Source organism: Cynocephalus volans, chromosome 2 (genome assembly GCF_027409185.1).
Source record: "Cynocephalus volans isolate mCynVol1 chromosome 2, mCynVol1.pri, whole genome shotgun sequence".
In the NCBI taxonomy this organism is placed as follows: Eukaryota; Metazoa; Chordata; class Mammalia; order Dermoptera; family Cynocephalidae; genus Cynocephalus; species Cynocephalus volans.
This window is the reverse complement of record NC_084461.1, coordinates 177,794,278-177,821,455: the sequence shown is the minus strand read 5'-3', so window position 1 is coordinate 177,821,455 and position 27,178 is coordinate 177,794,278. Positions and strand designations below refer to the sequence as shown.

The following is a 27,178-nucleotide window of genomic DNA, read 5'->3' as shown; positions in this document are numbered from 1 at the left end:
GGGAATTCAAGCTTTTTCATACGTGTAGTTTAAAAAAAGAAAGAAAAGAAAAGAAATAAATAAATCTGTTATTATTACATTACCTGAAAAGTAGTTGGTGCCAGATTAATTGTAATGAAAATTTATGCTGTCTTTTAGATGATTCAACCATTTATTTTATGAAGATCTAAATGAGATATTGAAAAGCAACTGACTAAGAAATATGAACATATATTAAAATGTTGTCTTTCCAATCGTCAGAAGGCCTTATATGAAGATGTTATACTACAACCACAATAAGGCTTGAGAAGAATATATAGAAACGGTGTAATGTGATCTCTGTTTCTCAGTTTGGAAAATACTAATATATTCATTCATATTCATTATCCTTCAACAGTATTTATTAAGATTGCATTTGCACTTTCAGAAGGAGAGAAGAAATCTAGAGTAAATAGAGGGAGGAGGAAGAGGGAGAGGGGGGATGGGGAGAGACTGGACCAGGAGTATAAAGAATAAGTGTGATTTGTAACAATATATATGCTATTAATGTTGATTTGATCAATGTATGTCAACATTGAACCCCAAAAATATGTATAATCAATTATGATTCAATAAAAATTAAAAAAAAAAAGATTGCATTTGCAGCGTGCCTTTTCAGGTTACATTCAAACTAAGGATAAGTGTAAGTGATTTTTGCCATCTAGTAAGTAGGTTATTTAAAAAAAAATGAAAAAGCATAAAATAGCTCCAGTCTATTATAATAGCTATGTAATTCAATCTCTTTTGAAGAGTATTAACATTAGAAATTAGATATACAAACATAATTGTATCAATGCACTTATATCATTATCTACTAATTACTTATATCTATGAGTTTAGTAAGAACCAAGTGTTTTATCTTTTCTTCTTATCTGATATCTTAATATTCTATCAAGTTATTATATGTAAATGATGTAAAAATGATAAATATAAAAAACAGATAGTAAGCTCTAACATCGTTGTACAAAGAAAGGGAAATATTGCCAGTATTCGCTAAAGGCTCCCGGGAGAGGATGAACAACAGAATCTCCTAGTCATAGCCTGGCTTCGATGTCCCAGAGAGTTTACAAGGACTCTTGCTAGGACATCAGTGGGCACATCCTTGAAGGAGTTCTGAGGCGTGACAGGAATGTGGTCATGGAAACTGGGCTGCTCTGTGCTTTCTGCTTCCAAGGTCATGGAGGCTTCCCTCCATCTCTCAGGAGCAGGTCAAAGCAAAACCCTTCTGAGGGGGGGAAATGAGTGTCCTCAGTTGATCCGTGCATCAGGGACATTCATGAGCATGTGGCAGAGATCATTCGGTGCCACTTGAATTCAACACTCTGCCCTCGCTCCTGTCCAGACTGGTTCTCCCCATGCCTGGAGTGAAGCTAGCGTCCTGGTGTCTGACTGTGATCCTGAGCGTTCCCTTGACTTTTTCCTGGGTTAGGTCACCTGTTTCCTGGGCCCCATGTTTTCTTTTATTGTTGTTGTTTGTTATTTGTTTTTGTTTATTCTCTCAATAAATAGCAACTTCTTAAGAAAGAGTATAGGAGATATGCTTTTTTTTGACCACGCATTTTTAGAAAGTCTTTATTCTAGCCTCACACTTGATTGACAGTCTGGCTAGGTAAAGACTTCTACTTTGGAAATCATTTTGCTTCTGAATTTTTAAGTCTTTGCTCCATTGTTTTCTAGCTTCCATAGTTGCTGTTGAAAAGTATGTCTGTTTCTAATATTTCTGATCTTATGTCTGTGATCTATGTTTTTCTCTTTGGAAGCTTGTAGAATATTCTCGTTTCCCATGGCGTTTGTTTGTTTGCTTTGTTTTTTGTTGACTGGTCGGTATGGGGATCCAAACCCTTGACCTTGGTGTTATAAACCTTGACCATGCTTTAACCAACTGAGTTAACTAGCCAGCCCCTCCTCTGCTGTTTGAAATATTAAAATAATGCACTTTATTTGTGTCTATTTTAAACTCTTAGGCTGGGTACTTGCTAAGCCACAGTGACCTAGAAATGTCTTCCGTCCTGGAAAATTATATTGAATTAATTTCTTTGATGATTTCCTTCCCTTATTTTTCATTCCTCCTCCTCCTCCTCCTCCCTCTACCCCTTCTTCTCCCTCTGTCTCTACAACTTCAGTTATTCAGATATTGTGTTATCTAAGGAGCTAGTTGTCTTATGTTCTTATCTTTTCTCTCTTATTCTCCATCACGTTATCATTTTGGTTTACTTATGGTGAGAATTCCTTAATTTTATTTTTGAACACTTCTTTCATGACTTAAAAAAAAAACAAGAATCAACATAGTGAAAATGTCCATACTACCCAAAGTGATATACAAATTCAATGCAATCCCCATCAAAATTCCAATGACATTTTTCTCAGAAATGGAAAGAACTATCCAGACATTTATATGGAATAACAAAAGACCACGCATAGCCAAAGCAACGCTGAGCAAAAAAAATAAAGCTGGAGGCATAACACTACACTACAAAGCTATAATAACCAAAACAGTATGGTACTGGCATAAAAACAGACACACTGATCAATGGAATAGAATAGAGAATACAGAAATCAACCCACACACCTACAGCCATGTGATCTTTGACAAAGGCACCAAGCCTATACACTGGGGAAGAGACTGCCTCTTTAGCAAATGGTGCTGGGAGAATTGGATATCAATATGCAGGAGAATGAAACTAGACCCACACCTTTCACCATACACTAAAGTCAACTCAAAATGGATTAAAGAATTAAATATACACCCTGAAACAATAAAACTTCTTAAAGAAAACATAGGAGAGACATTTCAGGAAATAGGACTGGGCACAGACTTCATGAATACGACCCCAAAAGCACGGGCAACCAAAGGAAAAATAAACAAATGGAATTATATCAAACTAAAGAGCTTCTGCACAGCAAAAGAAACAACAGAATTAAAAGACAACCAACAGAGTGGGAGAAAATATTTGCAAAATATACATCCGACAAAGGATTAATATCCAGAATATACAAGGAATTCAAACAACTTTACAAGAAAAAAACAAGCAACCCAATTAAAAAATGGGCAAAAGAGCTAAGTAGGCATTTCTCTAAGGAAGATATACAAATGGCCAACAGACATATGAAAAACTGCTCAACATCACTCAGCATCCGGGAAATGCAAATCAAAACTACACTGAGACACCATCTCACCCCAGTTAGGATGGCTAAAATCCAAAAGACTCTGAACGATAAACGCTGGCGAGGTTGCGAAGAAAAAGGAACTCTCATACATTGTTGGTGGGACTGCAAAATGGTGCAGCCTCTATGGAAAATGGTATGGAGGTTCCTCAAACAATTGCAGATAGATCTGCCATATGACCCAGCTATCCCATTGCTGGGAATATACCCAGAGGAATGGAAATCATCAAGTCGAAGGTATACCTGTTCCCCAATGTTCATTGCAGCACTCTTTACAATAGCCAAGAGTTGGAACCAGCCCAAATGTCCATCATCGGATGAGTGGATATGGAAAATATGGTATATCTACACAATGGAATACTACTCAGCTATAAAAACGAATGAAATACTGCCATTTGCAACAACATGGATGGACCTTGAGAGAATTATATTAAGTGAAACAAGTCAGGCACAGAAAGAGAAATACCACATGTTCTCACTTATTGGTGGGAGCTAAAAATAAATAAATAAATTCACACACACACACACACACACACACACACACACACACAAAAACCAGGGGCGGGGGGGAAGAAGACATAACAACTACAATTCCTTGAAGTTGATACGACAAGCAAACAGAAAGGACATTGTTGGGTGGGAGAGGGGAGAGGGAAGAGAGAGGGAGGTTTCGGTAATGGACCACAATAATCAACCACATTGTATATCGACAAAATAAAATTAAGAAAAAAAAAATCATAACCCAGTATGAGGGCACTTCAAAAAGTTCCTGGAAAAGTAGAATTGAAAGGTAATAAGAATCCATGAACTTTTGAAGTACCCTTGTATACTCATATGAATTAAAGTTATATCATGCAGCATAGGTATCTTCAGTTCACAATGAGACAGCACTACTTTCCCCAAATAAATGATTGGGAAAATAAACAAGGAAAAAGGCAGCCCACTCCACAACTATCACCACCTCAAACACTGACACCACAGGAGATAACGCACGTTCTGAGAAATCTTTCTCATTATGAAAGTTTAGCATGTGAAAGAATAGCTTGAAGATTATTCTGGAATTTTTTTTCAGGTGTTTCTTGTTTGGTTGTTTGCTTGCTTTTTAAATATCTGTAGACTACTGAGGTTTTCTTTTGAGAATGGCAGTGAGAGGAGCCTCTCTTCAGTCTTCAGCCATTTTATTTCAAGAGTTCACATGATGTCATTTTGATTACGCTTCTTCCCTCATATGAGATTAGCCTATAAAAAAGTGATTGGTCAATCATCTGAGAAGCACCTAAGTGGGAGGAGGAAACGAGCCAAAGACAGACAGAAGAGGCAGCCACATGAGAAGACTCAATCGAACAGGCCTTTCCAAACTGCTCTCTTTTCCTGGCCCTCCTAGGAGGCTCTTCTCTGGGAATTATCTGATAACTGAACTAGGACAAGGAACAAAGACAGCTCACAGCCCCCTTCTCAATCTTTTCGGAGCCAGTCTGTCAACTGGAGGCATGCATTTCTTTATTGTCCTCAGTGTCTGTGACACCCCTTTTAAGTCCCCACCCCCAATCCCCACAAACACAGAGTAAAATCACACAGTAAAGCAAGGACTTTGTCTCTTTTGTCCACTGCTGTATTTCCAGCATCTCAAACAATGCCTAGCACACACTGAGTGCTCAATAAATACATTTTTTTTTGAAGAAATGAAAAAAAAAACCAAACAAACCTAGAACTTTAAAAATAACATTCTGCTTTTGTTTCCTGGATGGATTCTCTCTCATCTCCCTGAGGATATTAATGACAGTGTAAATTTTTTCTTCCTGTATAGTCTTTCTTCCCTCCAAGTTGTTTTTGTTTGTTCTGGTCTCTATCTTTATTTTAGAAACTTTTCTTAGATATTGGGTAAGCCTCAATTATCTGCTCAGGTTTAAAATGAAGGACTAATGATAGGAAATTCTGTGAGTCTTATCAATGGTTGGGCTTATCAGTGAGAACTTCAGTAGAGAGTGATTTGGCTGGCCTCTTTGTGAGAGGACCTTAGAAGGCTTTTCACTGGGGCCCTGTGAGGTTCTCCGAAGAGGAGCCCATTCCTTTGCCTGGAGAGGGAAGACTGGGTGCCTGTGTCTACACTTCGGGTCAGGAAGGGGGTTGGGAGTTCTCAGCATTTGTGATATGTAAGCTCACCTAGCACCTTGTGATCTGCTCTCATTCCTGCAATCATGCTCCAGAGTGTATCCAAGGTGGTGGAGGGGCATCTCCTGTCCCTGGGGGCCGGGAGCTGGGGAGGCTGAAAATGCACCTGCTTCTCCAGCAGGTCTCCTTATTTCCATGTCCCCATTCTCCCTGCTCCTGGAAGAACCTGCTGGTCAATTACCAGCCCAATTTTGGGGCTGGTGGTGCACGCCGGCTTGTTCTGTGCTTTCCCCACCGTTGTAAGATGTGGCTCTTTTAGAGCTTAGTGGCTGCTGAAATTCCCTTACTGTGTTTTCCACACCCATTTCCTTATCTTTGCAGGTTAATATCTTTTTTTTTTTGTCTTTTGTCTTTTTTCGTGACCGGCACTCAGCCAGTGAGTGCACTGGCCATTCCTATATAGGATCCGAACCCGTGGCGGGAGCGTCGCCGTGCTCCCAGCGCCACACTCTCCCGAGTGCGCCACGGGCTCGGCCCCAGTTAATGTCTTTTAAAAGGCTCTCTTCTGAAGCTTCCTTGGGGCTTGGGGAAGGAGCCACATTGGCGCATGTGCCAAGTTCTCCTTTCTTAGCTGGAAGCCTCTGTCCTTTTTTGGTGATGACCCAGAGAATTAAAATCTGTTAAAAGTTTTTGAATGAGCCTAAAACTAATGTGGTTTTATTCCTTATAATTCCTAGCAGAACTCAAGAAGCTCTGAAAAGTGGGGAGTTTGTCAGTATCCTTCATGTTCTGATGAAATTGCAGAGAATTTGTAACCATCCTGATCTCATCACTCCCAGACTTTCAGGCTCTTCCTATGTATGGAAAACCTTGGAATTTAGAACAGCTTCTCAGATACTTCAGGCATTGGAGCACGAAGTGTGGAAGGTGACCGGAAAAGGGAAATGGAAAAATGTTAGTGTTTGGGAGAGTATTTCTGTTTATTTTTCCACTTAATGGTTCCTTATGTTTCAGCAGTAAGATACTAAGTTATAACTGAGGAGTATTACATGACTTATGCTATTTAAAGCAACATTGTGGGCTTTTCAAGATGGCGGCGGCTGCGGTGGCTGGCGCGGAGTAGCTGAGGTGGAAAAGGCGGCCACGGGGCCTCAGGCAGCCGGGAAACTTGTGGACCTTCCTCTCGCCATCTCTTAAGGGAGGACTGCTGCTGCTGGCCGGTCGTGGGGGGTGAACGCCACTTTGCCCCCGGCAGGAGAGGCTGCCTCATTTACAGGCAACAGCTTTGAAGTGTGGAGCAGGAAAAGAACTGTTTCTTAGCTGCAAAAGCGAGTCTCGAAACAGGGAACACGGCGCCAGGGCTGCTGTGGATGCAGCCAGGATCCCGGAGGCCGGGGCCGCGCTGAAGGCGGCCAGCTGCCCTATTCAGGATTCGAGGTTTCAGGCCGGCATTAAAGAAGATTCCTGGGAGCGCCTGAGCCGCGCCGCAACTGAACAGCCCGAGGCGGCAGCGGCCGAGAACTGGGAAAGGCGGCAAACCAGAGACAGAGAGCGAGCACCCAACCTGGCACAGCACTGTGAGTGATCCCTGGCACAGCTCTGTTCTGGGGGTGGATGCCCACGCGGCTCCCGCCTGCACCACCAGGCCACTCACTGCCCGGTGCTGCCTCCATTTTCCCAGGTGCGGGCAGCTCCGCCCTGCTCGGCCATCACTGAGCCCTCCCACTTGCTTGGCCTGGCGCCGGGCTTTCCGGAGCCTGTGGACCGGCCTCCGCTCCCACTCCCTCCGCGGTTCTCTGGCGAGGCTGGTGGCGGGGGGCATCCCCGGCCAGTGTCGGGAGGGCAAGGAAGTACGGGCGGGCCAACTGTCACTCCACCATACCCTGGACTCTGGCCCCAGGTAAACTCCCTGTTACTGGGAGGCAGATACCATCTCTGCGGCCACCAGTTTGGAAAAAAGCCTAACGAATTTCTGGTTGGGAATAGTGTGGTAGGAGAGTTCCCAGGTCCGCTTGAACCTGCCGGAGACCAGGCTGCAGGTGGGCGCTAGACTCGGTTTTTACTGGGGGGATACAAAGGTGAACAAGACCCGAGAAAGATCTACATAGTGCTACAAAGGCACCCAGAGAGACCGGTCGTCTGTGCCCAGCAGAAACCTGGTAGACTTCCTGGGCGAGGCGGTACCGAGCAGGGTCTTGAGGCCCAGTTGATAGACGAGGGGTGCAGAAGACACGCCCAAGCCCAGCACAGTGCACACAGAGTGGGGGGACGTGCGGCCAAGGAGGCGGAGACTCGACAGAAACCACACACCCTGTGGGGTCGCCACTGCACGATCTAACAGCCTGGGCCAGAGCACACGGAACAAGGAGAAGTCCTGCACAGGAAGTGAAAGCTCAACAGAGATCACACACCCTGTGGTACGTGATCCACCAGCCCAGCAGAGTCCAAGGTGACCAGAAAGGTGGCTCCCCGGAGAAGCCCAAGACCCGAGGCAACCACACACACAAGGCACTAGAGGCCAACTGAGCAGTCACGGAGGGAGCCATACGAAATTGGCAACCACAGCAACATCCTAGTTAGTCATTAGTCTCAAACCGGTGGACTGTGAAACCCCCGGCCACAATGAATAAACACCAAAAAAAAGATACCAGAAATACAAAAAATCAAGAAAGTACACCACCAAAAGTTAATAAATCTCAAACTCTAGATCCTATAGAACAAGAAGCCCTTGAAATGACTGACAAGGAATTTCGAGTGATAATTCTAAGGAAACTGAATGAGATACAAGAAAACTCAGCTAGACATCATGACAAAATGAGGAAAAGTATACAGGATCTGAAAGAGGAAATGTACAAGGAAGTCAATGTCCTGAAAAAAAATGTAGCAGAACTTGCTGAACTGAAGAAGTTATTCAACGAAATAAAAAACACAACAGAGAGTTTAACCAGCAGGCTTGTCGAAGTTGAAGAGAGAACCTCTGAACTTGAAGATGGGCTGTTTGAAATAACACAAGCAGACAAAAAGAAAGAAAGAAGAATCAAGGACATTGAAGAAAATCTGAGAGAGATATCAGACAACCATAAGCGATCAAATATCCGAGTCATGGGTATTCCAGAAGGGGAGGAAAATGGAGATTCCATTGAAAACATATTCAAAAAAATAGTGGCAGAAAACTTCCCAGGTATAGGAAAAATCACAGATCTTCAGATCCAGGAAGCTCAACGATCTCCAAATGTATTCAACCCAAAAAGACCTTCACCAAGACATGTCATAGTCAAATTGGCAAAACTCAGAGATAAAGAGAGAATCTTAAAAGCTGCAAGAGAGAGAAGCGTCAAATCACCTATAAGGGAGCCCCAATCAGGTTAACATCAGACTTTTCATCACAAACCCTAAAAGCTAGAAAGGAATGGGATGATATTTTCAAAATACTAAAAGACAAAGATTGCCAGCCAAGAATACTCTACCCTGCAAGGCTATCCTTCCGAAATGAGGGCAAATAGTATATTTCTCAGACAAACAAAAACTGCAGGAGTTCACTACCACAAGACCACCCTTACAAGAAATCCTCAAGGGAGTACTGGGTTTGGTTCCTGAAAAATAACTACCACTGCCATAAAAACCTAAGAAAAATCTAAACCCGCTAGTACAATAAAAATGGCATTCATGAAGAGAAAACAAGCTAACAAAAACACTATCTACAACCTAAGGAACCAACAAACACAGAAAACAAACAGTAAATCAGAAAGCAAGGAACAAAAGACACCTAAGACAACCAAACAACCAATAAAATGCTAGGAATAAATCAACACTTTTCAATAACAACTCTTAATGTAAAAGGCTTAAATTCCCCAATCAAAAGACACAGACTGGCTGACTGGATCAAAAAGCAGGACCCAACTATATGCTGCCTACAAGAGACCCACCTCACCCATAAAGATTCACACAGACTAAGAGTGAAAGGATGGAAAAAGATTTACCATGCAAACAGAAAAGAAAAACGAGCTGGAGTAGCTATTCTTATATCTGACAAAATAGACTTTAAACTAAAAACCATAAAAAGAGACAATGAGGGACACTACTTAATGATAAAAGGACTGATCCATCAAGAAGACAGAACAATCATAAATATGTACGCACCCAATGTTGGAGCAGCCAGATTTATAAAACAAACTCTATTAGACCTAAAGAAGGAAATAGACACTAACACCATAATGGCAGGGGACCTGAACACCCCACTGTCAATATTAGACAGATCATCTAGGCAAAGAATCAGTAGAGAAACACAAGATCTAAACAAGACTCTAGACCAATTGGAATTGGAAGATATCTACAGAACATTCCACCCAACAACCTCAAAGTATTCATTCTTCTCATCAGCCCATGGATCATTCTCCAGGATAGATCACATATTAGGTCACAAATCAAGTCTCAATAAATTCAAAAAAATTGCAATTATCCCATGTATCTTCTCAGACCACAATGGATTAAAACTAGAAATTAATAACAAACGAACCTCTGGAAACTATACAAACACATGGAAATTAAACAGCATTCTACTTAATGACATATGGGTCCAAGAAGAAATCAAGCAGGAAATCAAAAAATTTATTGAAACTAATGAAAATAATGATACATCATACCAAAACCTGTGGGATACTGCAAAAGCAGTATTGAGGGGAAAATTTATTGCATTAAACGCTCACTTCAGAAGAATAGAAAGATGGCAAGTGAACAAACTAACACTTCACCTTAAAGAACTAGAAAAACAAGAACAATCCAAACCTAAAGTTAGCAGATGGAAAGAAATCATTAAGATCAGAGCAGAACTGAATGAAATTGAAAACCAAAAAACAATTCAAAAGATCAACGAATCGAAAAGTTGGTTTTTTGAAAAGATAAATAAAATTGACAAACCATTAGCATGGCTAACAAAAAAAAGAAGAGAGAAGACTCAAATAACAAAAATTAGAAATGAAAAAGGCGATATTACAACTGATTCATCTGAAATACAAGGAATCATTCGAGACTACTATAAACAACTATACACCAACAAATTTGAAAATCTGGAGGAAATGGATAAATTTCTGCACACACACAAGCTCCCAAAACTGAACCGTGAAGACGTAGAAAATTTGAACAGACCAATAACAATAAAGGAGATTGAAGCTGTTATCAGAAGGCTCCCAACAAAGAAAAGCCCAGGACCAGATGGATTCACAGCAGAATTTTACCAAACATTCAAAGAGGAATTGACACCGATTCTTTACAAACTATTCCAAAAGATTGAAACGGACGCAAATCTCCCAAACTCATTCTATGAAGCAAACATCATCCTGATACCAAAACCAGGTAAAGATATAACCAAAAAAGAAAACTACAGGCCAATATCCTTGATGAATATAGATGCAAAAATCCTCACTAAATTACTAGCAAACAGAATACAGCAACACATACGTAAAATTATTCATCACGATCAAGTGGGATTCATCCCAGGGATGCAAGGTTGGTTCAACATACGCAAATCAATAAATGTGATACACCATATTAATAAACTCAAACACAAGGACCATAGGATCATCTCTATAGATGCTGAAAAAGCATTTGATAAAGTTCAGCACTCATTCATGACAAAGACTCTCTATAAGTTAGGTATAGAGGGAAAGTATCTCAACATAATTAAAGCCATATATGCCAAACCCACAGCCAATATCATCCTGAATGGGGAAAAGCTGAAAGCTTTTCCTTTAAGAACAGGAACTAGACAAGGATGCCCACTCTCACCACTCCGATTCAACATAGTGTTGGAAGTACTAGCCAGAGCAATCAGAGAAGAGAAGGAAATATAGGGCATTCAGATTGGAAAGGATGAAGTCAAACTGTCCCTGTTTGCAGATGACATGATCCTATATATCGAACAGCCTAAAACCTCTACAAAAAAACTGCTGGAATTGATAAATGATTTCAGCACAGTAGCAGGATACAATATCAACACACAAAAATCAGTAGCATTTCTATTCTCCAATAGTGAACATGCAGAAAGAGAAATCAAGAAAGCCTGCCCATTTACAATAGCCACCAAAAAAATAAAATACTTAGGAATTGAGTTAACCAAGGAGGTGAAAATCTCTATAATGAGAACTACAAACCACTGCTGAGAGAAATTAGAGAGGATACAAGAAGATGGAAAGATATCCCATGCTCTTGGATTGGAAGAATCAACATAGTGAAAATGTCCATACTACCCAAAGTGATATACAAATTCAATGCAATCCCCATCAAAATTCCAAAGACATTTTTCTCAGAAATGGAAAAAACTCTCCAGACATTTATATGGAACAATAAAAGACCACGCATAGCCAACGCAATGCTGAGGAAAAAAAAAAAAGCTGGAGGCATAACACTACCTGACTTTAAGCTATACTACAAAGCTATAATAACCAAAACAGTATGGTACTGGCATAAAAACAGACACACTGACCAACGGAATAGAATAGAGAATCCAGAAATCAACCCACACACTTACTGTCAGCTGATCTTTGACAAAGGCACCAAGCCTATTCAGTGGCGAAGGGACTGCCTCTTCAGCAAATGGTGCTGGGACAACTGGATATCCATATGCAGGAGAATGAAACTAGATCCATACCTCTCGCCGTATACTAAAATCAACTCAAAATGGATTAAGGATTTAAATATACATCCTGAAACAATAAAACTTCTTAAGGAAAACATAGGAGAAACACTTCAGGAAATAGGACTGGGCACAGACTTCATGAATACGACCCCAAAAGCACGGGCAACCAAAGGAAAAATAAACAAATGGGATTATATCAAACTAAAAAGCTTCTGCACAGCAAAAGAAACAATTAAAAGAGTTAAAAGACAACCAACAGAGTGGGAGAAAATATTTGCAAAATATATATCTGACAAAGGATTAATATCCAGAATATATAAGGAACTCAAACAACTGTACAAGAAGAAAACAAGCAACCCAATTAAAAAATGGGCAAAAGAGCAAAGTAGGCATTTCTCTAAGGAAGATATACAAATGGCCAACAGATATATGAAAAAATGCTCAACATCACTCAGCATCCGGGAAATGCAAATCAAAACTACATTGAGATACCATCTAACCCCAGTTAGGATGGCTAAAATCCAAAAGACTATGAACGATAAATGCTGGCGAGGCTGCGGAGAAAAAGGAACTCTCATACATTGTTGGTGGGACTGCAAAATGGTGCAGCCTCTATGGAAAATGGTATGGAGGTTCCTCAAACAATTGCAGATAGATCTACCATACGACCCAGCTATTCCACTGTTGGGAATATACCCAGAGGAATGGAAATCATCAAGTCGAAGGTATACCTGTTTCCCAATGTTTATTGCAGCACTCTTTACAATAGCCAAGAGTTGGAACCAGCCCAAATGCCCATCATCGGATGAGTGGATACGGAAAATGTGGTACATCTACACAATGGAATACTACTCAGCTATAAAAACGAATGAAATACTGCCATTTGCAACAACATGGATGGACCTTGAGAGAATTATATTAAGTGAAACAAGTCAGGCACAGAAAGAGAAATACCACATGTTCTCACTTATTGGTGGGAGCTAAAAATTAATATATAAATTCACACACACACAGAGACACACACACACACACACAAACCGGGGGGGGGGGGAAGAAGATATAACAACCACAATTATTTGAAGTTGATACGACAAGCAAACAGAAAGGACATTGTTGGGGGGGAGGGGGGGAGGGAGAAGGGAGGGAGGTTTTGGTGATGGGGAGCAATAATCAGCCACAATGTATATCGATAAAATAAAATTAAAAAAAAAAAAAGAAAATCTCAATCGATGGTAAACAATTCTTTGAATAGACTGTTTAAATTTTCTGGGTTGCTTGATTATTTTCAAAGAAATAAAGCAAATAATCTGATTATCCTGCTTTAATTTTAATGTTTTGAATATTTACTTTTAAAATAAAAATGACTAAATATATAAATTCACACACACACATACACACACACACAAACCGGGGGGGGGGGGGAAGAAGATATAACAACCACAATTATTTGAAGTTGATACAACAAGCAAACAGAAAGGACATTGTTGGGGGGGAGGGGGGGAGGGAGAAGGGAGGGAGGTTTTGGTGATGAGGAGCAATAATCAGCTACAATGTATATCGACAAAATAAAATTAAAAAAATAAATAAATAAAATAAAAATGACTATATATTTGTACCTAAAAAAAAAAAATAAATAAAAATAAAGCAACATTGTGAATGCTAGTCTTCCCAATACACAGTATATATTAAAAGTAAGGAATGAGGATCTTCTTTTTAAAGAAAAAGAGTGATGAAGGAGTAGCTTTTTCTTGTCTTTTATGTGGTGAGTCCTTTGCCTTTGGCCTTTTATGAAACAGCTCTCCTTTCATTCCTGCTGCTGCCCTGCATGCTCCTGTCCGTTCTTCTTTCTTCCCTCTTTCCCACATTTTCCTCCCTCTTTTGTCTGGCTTTTTCTTCCTGATGTGTATGTTTTCCTCCTTGGTTATGTGTCTGGTCACTGAATTCCTTTCAGTATCCATCTGTTGTATTTAATGATGTGCTTCTCCTAACAGACTAAGTGTGAGGCTTGGGTCATAGTTCTACTGTTCTGACTTATTCTTAGTTATAACAGATTTCAGTGGATTTTCAGTTCTTCAGTGTACTTTCTGAGTGGTAACTTACCGTGGAAGCTGTATTCTCTGAAAGCTGCTCAGGATAAAGTGGTGTCAGAAGTGGGGTCATTTTTTGAACTTGCCACCACCCTCAGCCTGCTGAGGAGTTGAAGCGTGTCATTCTCTGCACTCTAAGGCAGTTTTCAAAGGGACGTAGCCTTCTAGTTTGTGGGAAGACATTCTAGGAAAGTTTGAATGTGTAACATATTGAATTCTTTTCAAACCAGGATACTGACATGTCAATATTTGATCTGATTGGGGTAGAAAATAAAATGACATATTATGAAGCACAGGTGCTGCCCAGACAGAAGGTAACAAGGAAGCTGATTGAAGAAATCTACAGCTCAACCCCTCCTCAGTCAAGACCTAACTCTGTAAAAATCAAGGCAAGGAGGTATGCAATGTGGGAAGGAAAAAGGTACGTTGATCTGCTAGATGTTGAGTGTAGATCTTGTGGTTGCAGTTTAACTGGAATGTGCAGGGTTAGATACGATGAATGTTATGAGTAGGCTATTGGACGGTTTCTTACTGCTTCATGGTGGGCCTGGGGACCCAACAGGAAGCAGGGGGTGACTTTGCCGTGAACTGAGGACTAGAGTGTGGTAATGTAAACCGTTGGCACTAAGCATGTTGACACTGTACTTAGTGAAACATGGGGTGCTGATACTGAGCTTCAGGCAAGGGTGGGCTGTGGACACAACTAAGAGGTGTCTGTCTGTCCTTGAACACTCTAATAGATAAAGCATTCATTTCCAGAGAATGAGTTTAGTGATGAGATGCCTGAAAGGACGAGTCGACACCAGTTGACGATCCACCGGAGAGAGCTCGTTTATTAGGCAGCACACACACACATATATATAGGGCTTTAAGGGAAAGCTGATTGGTTTAAAATATAATCCCTATTTAGCATACCGCATGGGGCTTGGGGGGGAGCTGATTGGCGTGCGATTCGCGCCGGCGGGAAGGAGAATGCGGAAGAGAAGGGCAACCAGCGCCATGATGGGGTGCGGAGAAGGGCTTATGTGATCAGGGTGTGATCCCTTGGGGCATTTGGGTTCTTACATTCCTCCCTTTTTCTTGTTTTAGGAAAGGGGACGTTGAAGTCATCGAGCTACTTCCTGCTGAACTGGGGCGTTGTGGGGGGGGGCAAAGGGAGGAAGGTACATAAATACCCATTATGAAATCCCAAAGGAGGGTGGAGAAACAAGTAATTTCAAAAGGGTAGAAGTGCATAAACGTTCCTTGAAGCCACAAGTCACACATGCACTGGTTCCATTGTTTGTAGTCGGAGACTGGAGGGGGCAACCAGGCGTCGGTGGCGAGGGCATGTAGGAATGCGTTTCCTCTGTAAGGTGGTACCTCTTCAGCATTGGCTGAGGCGCTCATGAGATGAGGCGAGGGGTTCATCAGTATCTAGGAGCTGGTAGTTTCTAAGTAAAAGCTGGTTAAAGGCCTGATTAGAAATTTTTCCCACTTGGGCTTGAAGAATGATGCAGGGCAAGAAAAGGCAGGTTATGAGGAATAACAGCATTCTTCTCCAAGGAAGATGCAAGTACCTCCTTTTTCTGCAGTGAGGAGGTCTAGTGCTCTACGGTTTTCGAGGGTGACCTGAGCTTGATTTGTCTCTGTAGAGAGGAAAGAGATTTGGCAGTGGAAGTTAGAGCCCCTTCAAGTTTAGTATTGATGTCTCTGACCACCCATAAACTGTGTCCTAAGGCTCCTCCCGACAGGCCGGCTCTGACAGCTGCTGTTGTTAGGGAAATACCAACCATGATTGGGAGGAAGGCGGCCCATTTTTGTTTTGAGGGTGGATGAAGAAGATAGAACAGTTCTGAATTGGAGTACAGAGTGAGTTGAGGGACGATGGTGACAAGAAGGCATGGGACAGTAAGATTAGACTGGATGGAGGTAGAGAGGGTTCCATTGCACCAGAAGAAAGAGCCTGGTGGGGCGAAGGTGTGGTTATAAATGGTTGAGGAAGGGAAGCGTTTAAGGGGACGGCCGCCAGGAGCGGTCGCATGAGAGAAAACAATTTCAGAAATGATCTGTTGCCAGGTGTAAATGGGTGACCCTGGGGAGCTAGCAGAGGGGCCTGAAAGCTCCCTGGGTGAAATGAAAAGAACAGGAGAAGGCCAAGGAGAAGGTTCATATCTCCGGAGTTGGGGGTAAGGCTGAGGTCCGGGATAGGCGGAGTTTGAAAGGGTCAGTAGGATGAGGGATACACTTAAAAGAATGGTGTGTTAAGTTCTTTTGCAGCTTGTTATTGGAGTTCTCGGTGGCCGAGGGCAGATCCTGAGTGTAAGGCTTCAGCCTGGAAATATGAATCCATGGAGTAACATGATTACCTGGCAGGGCAAGTTTAGCAGCAGTTGGAGTGCAAAGGATGCCAGGACATGGGCCTTCCCACTTAGGGGTTAGGGGGGTTTTGGGTTCCGGGGAAGTGTAGAATACTAATTGGCCTGGGCTGAGTGAAAGGTTATTTTTGGAAAGTGACGGATCTGGAAGTAGCCAGTCCTGGTACTTCCATAATTCGGTGTGAAGGTGGGAGAGCAAGGGTAAGGCCATGGTGGGTGGTATGGGTCCTTCAGTTGCTGTGATCCCCGGGGGTAGGAGGGGCCTACCATACATGACTTCAAAAGGGGAAAGTTTGGAGGGCCTTTTTGGGAGAGCTCTGGTCTTGAGTAGAGCGAGAGGTAGAAGACGGACCCAATCAAGGTGTAATTCCAGAGACAATTTAGTTAGTATGTCCTTTAAGGTTCTGTTGGTTCTCTCTACCTTTCCAGATGCCTGAGGTCGGTAAGGGCAATGTAGGTGCCAGGGGAGAGAGAGTGACTGGGAGAGTTTTTGTATTATTTGGGCGGTAAATTCAGGTCCATTGTCAGATTGAATGGAAGTGGGCATCCCAAATCGTGGGATGATTTGGGAAAGGAGAGTCTGGGCTACGGTGGAGGCCTTTTTATTGGATGTTGGGAATGCCTCTACCCATCCTGAAAAGGTATCAACAAACACCAAGAGGTATTTGAGGCGCCGGACAGAAGACATGCGCATGAAATCGACTTTCCAGTCGGCCGCGGGTGTGAGACCTCTGGCCTGGTGGGAGGGGTATGGCCCAGGTTTGAGAGGGGTGTTAGGATTGGTACGCTGGCAGATTGTGCATGAGGAGGAAATTTTTTGCAAGAGGGCTTTGTCAGATGGGGTGATTGAGAAGAAGGCTTGTAAAAACTGGAATAAAGCTTGGGGGCTAGAGTGAAACAGGTCATGGAGCAAGCGAAAGAGAGAGGACTTATCATCATTAGGCGGTTGAGGCTGAGAGGGTGTCTGTGAACCTTGGGAGCCGTATGGAAGAATGGGAAGTTGGTTTTGTGCCTGTGGGTGCATTGCCACAGTGCGTGCGGCAAGGTCAGCCTTACAATTCCCGCGAGTGATTGGGGAATCGTCCCTCTGGTGGGCTCTGCAATGAATGACTCCTAATTCACAAGGTAAATGGGATGCCTCAATTAATGTGGAGATTAAAGCTGAGTTGGTGATTGTGTTACCCTTGGTGTTAAGCGGACTGCGTTCTTTCCATATGGCGGCATGAGAGAGAAGTATATGAAAGACATATTTGGAGTCAGTGTATAAGTTAAGAGTTCTTCTAGAACGCAGGCTCGTGTGGCGGTGTAAGATCGGCCTGCTGGTTGGTAGTCCCCTTGGGTAAAGGTTGGGCCTCTATAACCGAATCAAGGGAGACTATGGCATACCCTGCGTAAAGAGTGTTTCCTTCCTTGAATGAGGACCCATCCGTGAACCATGTGAAATCAGCGTGAGATAGGGGTCCCTCAATGATGGAAGAGCGGTAAGGTATAAAATTTTGAAGGCTTTCTACGCAGCTGTGCAAAGGGGTGTTGGGGGAATCTGGTATAGGCAGTAGGGTGGCCAGATTTAGGGGTGGGCAGGTAGAGAAGGGCCTGCTGAAGCTTGAGAAAAGGGCGCTGAGGTGAGGAGAGTAAAGGTTCTTCAGGAGGACCCTTACTCATATTATAGAGAGGTTGGGCTAGCAAAGAGAAATTGGGGATCCATGCTCTGAAATATCCGGCTAGACCCAGGAAATATAGGATCTCTGTTTTGGTTTTGGGGATGGGCAGGTCAGTAAGAAACTGTTTTCTGTCCAGGGTGATTTCCTTCTTCCCTGGGGAGAGGAGAAAACCAAGGTAGGTTACAGACGGAAAGGAGATTTGGGCCTTGGCAGGGGACACTCGATATCCCCTACCCGCTAGGAAGTTAAGCAAATGAGCAGTGTCAGCTTGGGATTGTTCCCATGAAGGACTGACAGGGGAACAGTGGGCCAGAGCATTTGGGAAATGCAAATCAAAACCACACTGAGATACCATCTCACTCCAGTTAGGATGGCTAATATCCAAAAGACTGTGAATGATAAATGCTGGCAAGGTTGCGGAGAAAAAGGAACTCTCATACATTGTTGGTGGGACTGCAAAATGGTGCAGCCTCTATGGAAAATGGTATGGAGGTTCCTCAAACAATTGCAGATAGATCTACCATATGACCCAGGTATCCCACTGCTGGGAATATACCCAGAAGAATGGAAATCATCAAGTCAAAGGTATACCTTTTCTCCAATGTTCATTGCAGCACTCTTTACAATAGCTAAGAGTTGGAATCAGCCCAAATGTCCATCATCGGATGAGTGGATACGGAAAATGTGGTATATCTACACAATGGAATACTACTCATCTATAAAAAAGAATGAAATACTGCCATTTGCAATGACATGGATGGACCCAGAGAGAATTATATTAAGTGAAACGAGTCAGGCATAGAAAGAGAAATATCACATGTTCTCACTTACTTATTTGTGGGAGCTAAAAATAAATAAATAAATACACAAAAAACTGGGTAGGGGGGGAGGGAAGAAGACACAACAATTACAATTCCTTGAAGTTGATAGACAAGCAAACAGAAAGGACATTGTTGGGAGGGAGGAGGGAAAGGGAGAAGGGAGGGAGGTTTGGGTAATGGGCCACAGTAATCAACCACATTGTATATTGACAAAAATTTTGTTTTAAAAAAGTGTGTTGTTTAATTTCCAAATATTTGAGGATTTTCTAGATATCTTTCTGTTATTAATTTCTAATTTGATTACATTGTGGTCAGAAAACATTCTTTGTATGATTTCAGTTGTTTCAAATTTGTTGAGGTTTGTTTTCTAGACCAGAATATGGCTTGTTTTGCTAAGTGTTCTATGTGTATTTTAAGAGAAGTGAATAGTTTGGTGTGATGGTCTATAAATATCATTTAGATCAAGTTGGTTGACAGTGTTGTAGGAGTCTTCTATATTCTTATTTTCTATCTGTTTTCTATTGATTACTGAGAGAGGAGTGTTGATATTCCATCTACACTTGTAGATTTGTGTATTTCTCCTTTCAGTTCTATCAGTTTTTCTTCATGTATTTTGAAGGTTTAGTTGTTAAGTGCTTACTCATTTAGGATTTTATGTCTCCTTGGTGACTTGGTCCCTTTATCAGCTCTTCTTTATCTCTGGTAACATTCAAATCTGTGTTTGACATTCATATAGTTACTCCAGGTTTCTTTTTGGTTACTATTTTCAAGGTATGTCTTCATTCATCCTTTTTACCTTATCTTTGTCTTTAGATGTAAAGTGATTTTCTTTTAGATAACATCGAGTTAGTTCTTGCTTTATTATCTAGCAGTCTCTGTCTTTTCATTGGTGTATTTAATCAATTTATATTAATGTAATTATTGATATTATTGGATTAAAATTTACCATTTGCTAGTTATTTTCAACTTGTTTCATCTCTTCTTTGGTCCTTCTTTCCTCTTTTCCTACCTGCTTTTGGACTGAATATTTTTTTAATGTTTCCATGTTATATCTACTATTGGCCTGTTACTATTACCTCTTTTAAAATTTTGTTAGTAGTCACCCTAGGGTTTATAGTATATGTCTGTAATTAATCACAGTCTACCTAGAAATAATGAAATGTTGCTTAACATGTGTAAGAGCCTTACAAAAACTCAACCTCGGTTCCTCCCTTTCATCTTTCATCCTGTTGCCGTCTTAACATTTTACCTCTATGTATGCTAAAAACACAGAATTCACTGCTTCTGTTTTTGCTGCAGACCAGGGTTTGGTAAATGACTGCTCCTCTGCCAAGTCCAGCAGTCCCTGTTTTCATTTGGCCCACCAGCTGAGAAATGTTTTTACATTTTAAATTGTTTGAGAAAAAAAAATCAAAACAAGAGTAATATTCATGATGTGTAAAAATTGTATGAAACTGAAATTTTAGTGTTCATTTAAAGTTTTCCTAGAAGACGGCCTTGCCTGTTGTCTGTGAATTGTCTGTTGCGGCATTTGTGCTACACGACAGAGCTGAAGGTTAGGATGGAGACCATGTGACCCATACAGCTGAGGACATTACTACCTGGCCTGTGACAAGAGCTTGCCAGCCCCTGGTGTGGAAAGATATTGACCAAATGTGAATAGTAGATCTCTTTAATGGGGGAAATGTGGTGGCTTGATCATTTTTTCCTGTGCTTCCTTAGCATTTTGTACTTGTTTTTTGTACAATTCTCAAGGCCCCTGAAGTTGTTAGTTTGTAGCTCTCCCCTCTCTGACTCAGCAGTGAGCCCCTCTGGGGAAGGAGATGCACCTGCCTTCAGCATCCCCAGACGCAGCACTATCTGCCTCCCAGCCTCAGATGGAGATGACAGCGTTGTAAATCCAGTCCCCTGTCCTTTGCTGCATTAATTCTGGGGTGTATGAATTTCAGGGGAGGATTTTAGATGAATGATCAGTTATAAACTGTGTATTTCATGGTCAGTTTATGCAACTGATTCTAAGAGATTTTGCAGCCAGGCTCATCAGTGCATCTCTTCATGCTTCTGTTTTTCAGTTCGGTCTCAGAGTTTTATTGTGACTTCCAGGCATTGTGACCTGACAGGCCGTCTGTCTTTCCAACCCATGGCCCTTTCAGGAGACAGCTGCAGCTCTGTAGAACCATCTTGAAGAAAAGTACCAAATTCTTTTCATCTCGGCCCAGCTCAGTATATAATGAGACACTCACAACATGCATTTGAACTTTTCCTTTAGTGTAGTATGCATATGTACGTGACTGAAACCATTAAGGACCTGTCTTCCTGTCCTGGGGCCCTCTTTCGATGTCTGTTGTACACTTTCAATTGTGTCAGTGGTTTTGGTCATGAGAAGCACTAATAGGCATCTGTCTTCTCTTCCCAGGACTAGGAGTTCGGCTGTTTAATGCTTTCCCTGTGCGCACAGAAATTCTCCTTATACGTCCTCCCTGTGAATGTCATTGTACTGGTACACATTTAAGGTGTTTCTTGTATTGAAACTGATTTTTAGATTGTTCCAGCCTGTGCCATATGGACAAAAGCCAGAGGGTAAGATGGTAGTTTTTCTAAGTGGTCAGGGACCTCGTCCTGTGACCGCAGCCACAGTGACCCAACCAGGACAGATGAGGAGAAGACGCCACTGTCTTGGCAAACCAAGGTAGGTGGGCTTACAGTGAGCAGCCATCTATAGCACAGTGTTGATTACCGGCCAAAGTGTACAGTCCAGCTGCACATGTCAAAATCATTACCTTGGTAGGTGCATAAAATTGTGCCACTGTCTTTTATTAGCCCTGATGGTATTTAATTTTAGTGCTACTTTTTGAATTTGTGGTGTTTTGATTTTTCATTTATGTAGTTGATTGCTTTATGCTTGTATAGAAAGTTTATTTCTAAAGTGAAAATGCCAAGGACATGATCTTGGTATAATTTTGGAAGGTTTCTTTTAAATTGGGACTGTTTAAAATAACAATTATAGTAACTTAAACCTCTAACAGCTTTGCAGAAACAAACCTTATTGATTGCAGTGGCAGCAGCCCTGTTTCAGACCTCCCAGGCTTCCACCAGTGCTCCACGACACCAGCCAATCTCGACCTTCAGCACCACAGCTATCCCAGCCCATCCTGTGAAGCTGTGGGCTCAGATCACTGTCTAGGCCTCTGCCCCTGGCCAGCCCCCGCCCCAGCCTCAAGTCCTGTTGCCTTAACTGGGCAGAGCACACTGCCTCGGAGGCTGGTGCTCACCTCGCAGGCCCAGGCCTGTTTGCCCAGTTAGTGGCTTTGCCTCTCTGAGTTCTGCTGTCTGTGTTGACAGTGAGGCCGGTTACAGAGCCCCAGGAACTGGCTTGGCCAGCACTTCCACCTGCTCTGCAGCCTGCTCACAAGGCTTCTGATCTTGGAAAATCAAAATCTGAGTAGGAAACAATAGGATTGCTGTGGAAATGTGTTACTGATGCCGATTGACTCTCCTGTTTCTGTGCCTTGTCTGTTGCCTGGACATTCTTCACATCACATATGTAGTTTGTTCCGATTGGTGGTTTCATGTTACACTCTTGCTGGGTTTGCATAAGTTTTCCTTTTTCTTTTTTGGCGGCTGGCTGGTATGGGGATCCGATTGCAGAGGTTTCTTAAAACACAGGCTGCAAATATTAGGCTATGAAAAGTTCTACAAGGCCTTGCTTCAAGGTTGGGTGTGTGCTCCTCACAGTCTCTGAGAGATGGCCTGCCTTTACCAAAGTCCACAGTGTTGTATTGTTTCATTTGCAGTTAGGTGTTGAGACATCTTACACAGTTTTTCTGTTTCTGTTTTAGAAAGTGTCCTACAGGTTGTATAAAATACTGCTGCTTAATTTGGCTTGTGTATCACAGTTACATATCTTACTGGCAAAGGGTAAGTTTAGCCATTGTATTAGTCCACTCTGCAGCCCTAACAAAGAACCACAGGCTGGGCAGCTGGAACAAAAGAGATGTTTTCCCACAGTCATGGAGGCTGGAAGTCTGAGATCCAGGGGCTGGCAGTGTTGGGCCCTTCTGAGGCCTCTCTCATTGGCTTGCAGATGGCTGTCTTCACTCTGTGTCCTCACATGGCCTTTCCTCTACAACGTCTCTGCATCCCAATCTCTTCTTTTTATGAGGCTGCCAGTTCAGTGGGATTGGGATCCCACACTTATGAAATTATTTAACTGTAATTACCTCCCCCAAAGTCCCATCTCCAAATACAGTCACATTATGGGTTAGGGCTTCAATATATGAATTGACAGGGAGAGGATGTGGTTTAGATCATAATAGCCATATGTTTTAGTGTTTTTTTTTTTTCCCCTCCTCAAAAGGCAGAGTTATTTAGTGTGCTGTCTGTGGCATAAAGTGTCACATGGCTTTTCAGACATACCTGCCTAAATAAAAATTATGGGGTAATGTCTCTAAAATGTTTGCATTCTTTGTTTTCCATGTAATGAAAATGTCAGGCAGAGCCTTCCTCTGTTGCTCTTCAGGTGCCTGATTGTGGTTTTGTGCAGAGGGTGTATTTCACCAGTTCACTCTCCAAACTCAGCGCTCTTGTCAGTAGAGAATGTGGTTGCTGCTGCTTTTTTCAGCAGGTGAAGAGGTAGTAAAAATTGCTCAGTTGACATCCATCGTGGGACCGCAGAGTTGAGTTGCTCAGCCCAAGTCACCTGTGATGCTGCAGTTCCAGGGCAACAAGTTCACTTTGTCGCATAGCCAGCTCCGGTAGATCACGGCGGGACAGCCCCTGCAGCTGCAAGGTACTGTTTGGCTGTGTGTGCCCCATGTGTGATGGGCTTATTTCCGAGATGTTAAGAGGCAAAACACAAAAATAATAATAGTTGTACATCTTAGAATCTATAGAATGCAATTATTTAAGCACCATCAATGTTGTAATTGTCAGAGAAAGCCTTTTGGTTTTTATGTTGAGTCACTAAGGGGAGTTCTTCAAATGATGTTATTTATCTTATAGTCGTGCTGTGTGTTTATGGATCCTACAGGTAGCTTGAATGATTTCTAGGTTTAATGCAAACATTTGGTTGTAGGCAGTGTTTTAATTTGAAGATAATGGCCCAGTAGAATCATTTCAGAGTTGCAAGGTATTCCGGACTTTTCCACAACCTGCATTTAGAGAGCCCCAGGTGGTGTTGATGAGGGAGGTGGAGAGGCTGTGAGGGGCCATCCTCTCATCTTATGTGTTCTGTGTGGTAGAGTGTTTGCATTGGGCAGGGTGGGAGGGTATGTGGAACACGAGTGTTTTGTAAGAATGTAGGTAACAGTAAAGAACCCTGTTGATCTTTCTTCCTTTATGCCTCTTACTGTGTCTTGCAAATATGTCTACTTGGTAAATGCCACCTGGCTGAGGGCTCAGGTGAGCAGCGGCATTTTATACTTACCTGTCTGTCTCTCATGGCTTTTGGTTTACCTTGCCCCTGTAGGTGGAGCTGCCTAAAGGAATGTGAACATATGTCATGTTTTTAAGTTATAACCAAAACTCTTCTTTGGTTTGACAACATGGTCAGTAGTGATCAAATCCCAATGAGCAAGTTATTGAGAAGTAGGTTTTAGATATTGTACAGGATCATGATAATTGGACATTGTTAATTTCCTTCTAGTTTTGAACACTCTTTTATATGCTATATATGTCTCTTAGCAGAGGTTTTAGGGGAGAACCATCAAAAAACATTGGCATGGATTTTTTAAAATTTTATTTCTAATTTAAATAAAAATTGTATTTATGGGGTACAATGTAATGTTTTGATATGTGTATACATTGTGGAATGATTAAATCAAGCTAATAAACTTATCCATTATCTCATGTACTTATCATTTTTTTGTGGTGAGAACATTTATAATCTACTCTCTTAGCAGTTTTCAAATACACAATACATTGTTAATAACTATAGTCACCAGGGTGTGCAGTAGATCTCCAGAACTTACTCCTCCTGTCAACACTGATTTCTTCTATGAATTCAATATGATGAAGGCATGAAATGGCATAATTTAATTTTCTATATTATTTTTATAGTGCTTAGTATGTGATTGCTGAGGTTAATTTTTTTTCTTTTTAAAAAATTTATTTTAATTAGCACATTTTCATTGTACATACTGAGGGATACAGTCTGATGTTTTGACAAATATATATGTTGTATAACGATGGGTCAGGGTAGATAATGTATTTATTATTTATCATTTTATCATCCTTTCTTCGTGGCAAAAACATTTAAAACATTCAAAAGCCTCTCCTCTAGCTATTATGTAATATCCAAAACTTCACTGTTACCCACAGTCATCCTACTGTGCCATAGGACACCAGAACTTATTTCTCCTATCTAATCGAATTTCGTGCCCATTGGCCAGCTTCTCCCTGTTCCCACTCCACCACCCGCCCCCCGCCCAATCACTTGTAACCACTGTTTTACTCTCTGCCTCTATAATATCACTTTTCTTTTTTTCTTTTTTTTTTTAGATTCCACATATGAGTGAGGTCATGTGGTATTTGTCTTTCTGTGTCTGGCTTACTTCAGTTAACATGATATCCTCTATGTCATCCACATTGCTAAAAATGACAGGATTTCATTCCTTTTTATGGCCGAATAGTACTCTATTGTGTATATATACCACTTTTTTTTTCATCACTAAGGTCAATTTGACATTTTTTATCTCCATTTGGAAAAACAAAAAATAATCAACTTTATTGAGTGATAATTTAAATACCCAAAGTATCCACTTCAATGGTTTTGAAAATTTTACACGTATGTAACCACCACCACGATCAAGATCTAGAACATCTGTTACCCCAAAAGTCACCTGTGCCTCTTCTTAGTCTGTGCTCCCCAGCCTCCAGCACTTCTGATCTGCTTTCTGTTACTAGTGATTAAGTTAATCTTTTCTAGAATTTCATATAAATGGAATCATATTGAAATTATTTTTAATATATTCTTTTATTTTTTATTTTTATTTCCAATCTGAATATTCAGATATATATTCCTTTAAATGGATATGGTGATGATGCCGTATCTACAGTTATTTTTTAAAAGGGACACTTAGAATGTTATTCTGACAGTAAAAACATTATTAAATGTTTTTAGTTAATACATTGATGTTTGATATTCTAAATCTTTACCACCAAATTGTTCAAAAACAAATGATGTCTCTTCCTTCATAGGAAGTATCCTTCAGATTTTTTCCACCCCAGGACAGCAGTATTTGCACCCCTCGGGGTCCACGGGGCCTGCACAGTCTGCCACAGCTGGTTGCAGTCCACAGTGCTGCATTTGGAAACCCTCAGACACACATGCTAGCGTCTGCAGCTGCAGCCCAGCCAGGTCAGTCACTGTAGTCCAGCCCCCTCCTGAAGTGGAACAGTGCTCCAGGAGCCTTCCCTGATTGACCCATTTAACCCTCATTTGTAGGTGAGGAAACTGAGGCACAGAGTGGTTTAAGTCTGCTGCCCAAGCATGGAGAGCCAGTAGGCAGCAGAGCCGGGTTCAGGACTGGCTGTTTGGTTCTGTTTCAGCCAGCTAGGCTGCCATAGCAAATGCCACAGGCTGAGCATCCTGGACAACACAGATTTATTTATCACGGTTCAGGAGGTTGAAAGTCCAAGATCAAGGCACTGGTAGTTTAGGTTTCTGGTGAGGCCTCTCCTCCTGGCTTGAAGATGCCCCTTTGTTACTGTGTCCTCACATGGCGGGGCAGAAAGAAGGAGATACCTCTGATGTCTCTTCCTCTTCTTACATGGCCACAGTCTTACTGGATTGGGGCCCACCCTTATGACCTCTTTTAACCCTAATTATCTCTAGATACAGTCACACTGGGGGCTAGGGTGTCAACACTTGAATTCTGGGTGGCAGGGGGACATAGTTCAGTCCACAGCAGATTCCAAAGTCTGTGTTCTTTATCCCTTCCCATGCTCCCCAATTCTGTACTGACTACTGTATATTAACAATAGCTGCCATTTATTAAGTCACTGTTGTGTGCCAGGCGCAGTCCTGGATGCTGTGGCCACATTGGATCATCTAATTCCAACCTTATCTGTTTGGGATTTAAGGAATAGTAGTTTTTTAAAAGGTTATTTACATACTCTGGGATAGTAGGTGAAATCAGTAATATATTAATATTCTCAATTTGATTTTGAAAACTCTAGGGAGCAGATAGATTCCCTTTTTCAGAAAGGTAAACAGAGGCATGGTAGGGTGATATGAATCGATGTAAGTCTCCTCCTGAGACAGTTTTGGAGTGAAAATGACAACAATGATAGGACCCAGCATAATGGCTGACCTTGCAGCTCT

General features: G+C 41.7%; 1 protein-coding gene across 1 annotated transcript in view; it reads left to right on the top strand.

Annotated features, from left to right (window-relative positions):
* LOC134370707 (E1A-binding protein p400-like) overlaps positions 1-27,178 on the top strand; it is a 134,094-nt gene that overhangs the window by 65,435 nt on the left and 41,481 nt on the right. The window contains 5 exon segments of the mRNA XM_063087720.1: positions 105-272; positions 6,033-6,222; positions 14,247-14,413; positions 21,398-21,435; positions 26,300-26,355. Coding sequence (XP_062943790.1) covers positions 105-272; positions 6,033-6,222; positions 14,247-14,413; positions 21,398-21,435; positions 26,300-26,355 — 619 coding nt within the window.